Source organism: Solanum pennellii, chromosome 7, assembly GCF_001406875.1.
Source record: "Solanum pennellii chromosome 7, SPENNV200".
Taxonomy (NCBI): Eukaryota; Viridiplantae; Streptophyta; class Magnoliopsida; order Solanales; family Solanaceae; genus Solanum; species Solanum pennellii.
Window position 1 is genome coordinate 29,759,716 of NC_028643.1, and position 3,003 is coordinate 29,762,718.

General features: G+C 28.6%; 1 protein-coding gene across 1 annotated transcript; it reads left to right on the forward strand.

Annotated features, from left to right (window-relative positions):
* Positions 1–896: 896 nt before the first annotated feature.
* Positions 897–1,465, forward strand: LOC107025528. Its single transcript, XM_015226313.2, has one exon. It carries the CDS (start codon positions 959–961, stop codon positions 1,400–1,402), a length of 444 nt encoding a protein of 147 aa, XP_015081799.1. The 5' UTR covers positions 897–958; the 3' UTR covers positions 1,403–1,465.
* The last annotated feature ends 1,538 nt before the right edge of the window (positions 1,466–3,003 follow it).

Consider the following 3,003-nt stretch of genomic DNA (forward strand, 5'->3'; position numbering starts at 1 on the left):
ACTAGTTTAACCATAAATATTAATATTATTTGCCCGACAATCACGGCCTAGCTGAGCATTATTGTTGATGTAAGGACAAAAATGCTTAACAATTCCCCTTTTTGTCAATAAAAAATTGTCGACAAACCAATTGTTAAACTACTTCGAGACCAAAGAAAAATAGAAAGGGAATATTAATCGTAGACATTGAAATTTATGAAACTTCATAAGTATTTTTAATTTAGGATTTTAGAAGGTATTAAATTCCCTTTAAAAGTATATATTTCACAATAGTCACGTAATATTCATATCGTTCAAATTAAAATCATATTATTTTGAATAAGAGATAAACCTAAATCATGGATAAATCTTATCAGATGAGAATTTACTAATAAAATATTCATATTTCTTTAGATTTTGTTTATGTGATTGATTTATTCTTTATATGTTTAAATTTTATTGCAAACATTAATAATAATTATAAAAATAAAAAATAAAAAAATTGTAGTATATTTGGAAGTTCGCATCAAATTGACATAAACAAGTGAGCAAACAAAGTAGTTGTTGTGTTCATTAATTGACAAGGAGACATTTGAAGTTTACAACCACCACCGCTTCTTGAGGGTAACACACCAACCCCCAGTACTCCCACTAAACTAAAATTGAATTAACAAATACGTACCAATTATTTTCATTTAACGTTACTCACTACCTTTCTTCTATTTTTATGAAAGAATTATGGGGCCTTTTTCAATTATTAGACAGACAAAAATTCTACATTAATAAATTAAAAGAATTTAATAAATAAAGGAGCTAGCGAATTGGGAGCGTGTAGAGACAGAAAGATAAAGTGAATTACAAAGCTTAAAACTTTCTGTCGTTTTTCCATTCCTAACTTTTCTATTCTACTTATTAAGGCCAATATTGTCTTCTACTTATAACATCTATCTATCTATCTATCATTTTGAGTATCAACAAAATGTTTCTAAGAAGCTCCATTTCCACTACCAAAAAACTCATCCAGAAAACGTTGTACAATGTCAAATATTTATTCTCTGGTGGTAGTGGATATCAAAAGATTCCAAAAACCTACATAGAGCAGAAGAAGAACATAATAATGATGTCGTCTCCGCCGCCAAGAAAGGAAGAGAGAGATCATCAAGTTGTTGTTGCTTCAAAGAGGAAGGAGATAATAATCATAAAGAAGAAGAAATATGAAGAAAATAAAATTAGAGATGAAAGGAGTTATTTGGTGACTCAAAAGCTAAACGAATTGAAAATGTTAGAGAACTACAAAGATGAGCACGGCCTCGATATTGAACAAGTTATTTATTACTACTCGCGTCTCACATGCCCCGCTTATATTGAAATTGTTGACAAGTTTTTTATGCAAATATACTCTGAACTTTTTGGACTTAATTAATGAATTTGTAATACTAATTCTTTTTCATCTGCTATGGAAAATAACACCTTCATCCTTCACTTGCCTACCTTCTTCCTTTTATTTTCTCATCTCAAATAAATATACAGTATACATTTTATACGAAAAAACGAACATATTTGTCCATTTATTTACAACAAACGGTCATAGTTACCTTCATCAAGCTTATTCTTTATCATTCCATTTAAAATGCATTTCTTTTTCTTGGATGACTCATGTTTCCACCCGCATTTCTTGTGCAAACGTCTATGTGAATTTGTTGATATTTTCATTAAAAAGGGTATAAGATTAAAAATGTTCTTAAACTATGTAAAATGAATACAAATGTTTCGAGTTGATAATTTGGTGTGAAGATGTCTTTGTTATTAATAGTTTAGTCTAAAAATACTGTTTTCAAATAATATATTGGTATTTCTTTTCTTTTTAAACACATACTTTTTCCTAATGATTATTTAAATTAGAGAATGCGTTTCCAAAGAGATTAAGAAATAAAAAAATATTTTTGATTTTATTAGAATTTTTTTTATAGTTATCATAAATGAAAATTAATGATGGGTCACTGTGATCTTCTATATGTGACCTATATTACCAGTTAAAAGAGGTAAATGACGTTATTTTGTTTTAGTTTATAATGAAATTAAGAAGAAGAAAAAAAATTATTTATTAGTTAAGGTGATTTTAAAAGAAATGAAGAAAGAAAACAATTCTTTAAAAGAGTAGTATTTTTTCCCATAGAAATGTTCTCATAGTAACTCCTCCATAAATTTTTATTTCGTAATATTTTTCGAATGAATAAGATAAATATTTTTTTAATTGTAAAAACCATCATTAAATAAAGTATGTGTTTATAAGGGGCATCAATATTTGATCCATTAATATATAATGACATTTTAAAATCAAATTATTAATAACAAGAGCATTTATGAATTACCAAACTATCAACTAAGGATATTTTCATTCATTTTACATATTTTAATCAATTTTCATAAAAATAAATTATATCAATATAATTACTACTAATTAAAAAACTGTTGAAAAGTGATGGTTGAAAGCGATGAAGTCCGTTGCTTTTTTTGTTTGTTAAAGTGGACGGAAAAAAGATGCAGTCACTTCTTTCACTTTTGTCCTTGACGCTTTTCCAAAAGTGATGGACTGCATCTCTCCAAAACGACACAGTAAGACGACTGTGTTGTTTCGGTTAGTTTATTTTTTTTAATTTTTTTAGGAATGCGATTGACGATGTCACTTTTTATTTTATTTTTTTCAGAAAAGTGATAGACAAATTGACACAGTCCGTCACTTTTTATGAAATATTTTTTTAAAATGCATAAAAGCGACAGAAAAAAGGCCCCTTATCACGATCCCGTTTCTCATATCATGGTGGCACCTAGGTAAGCCGCCCAACCCTTAGCTCGGATCCATAAGCAACGAGCTACGAAGAGGAAGTCAACAACAAGGAGCATAAAGCTTATAAGGAAGCGAAGAAAGGGTAATCAATAGAAATGCAACACAAGAGACCATTGGTAATCAATAGAAATGCAACACAAGAGACCATTCCAAGACATGCCATCAATCAATAATCG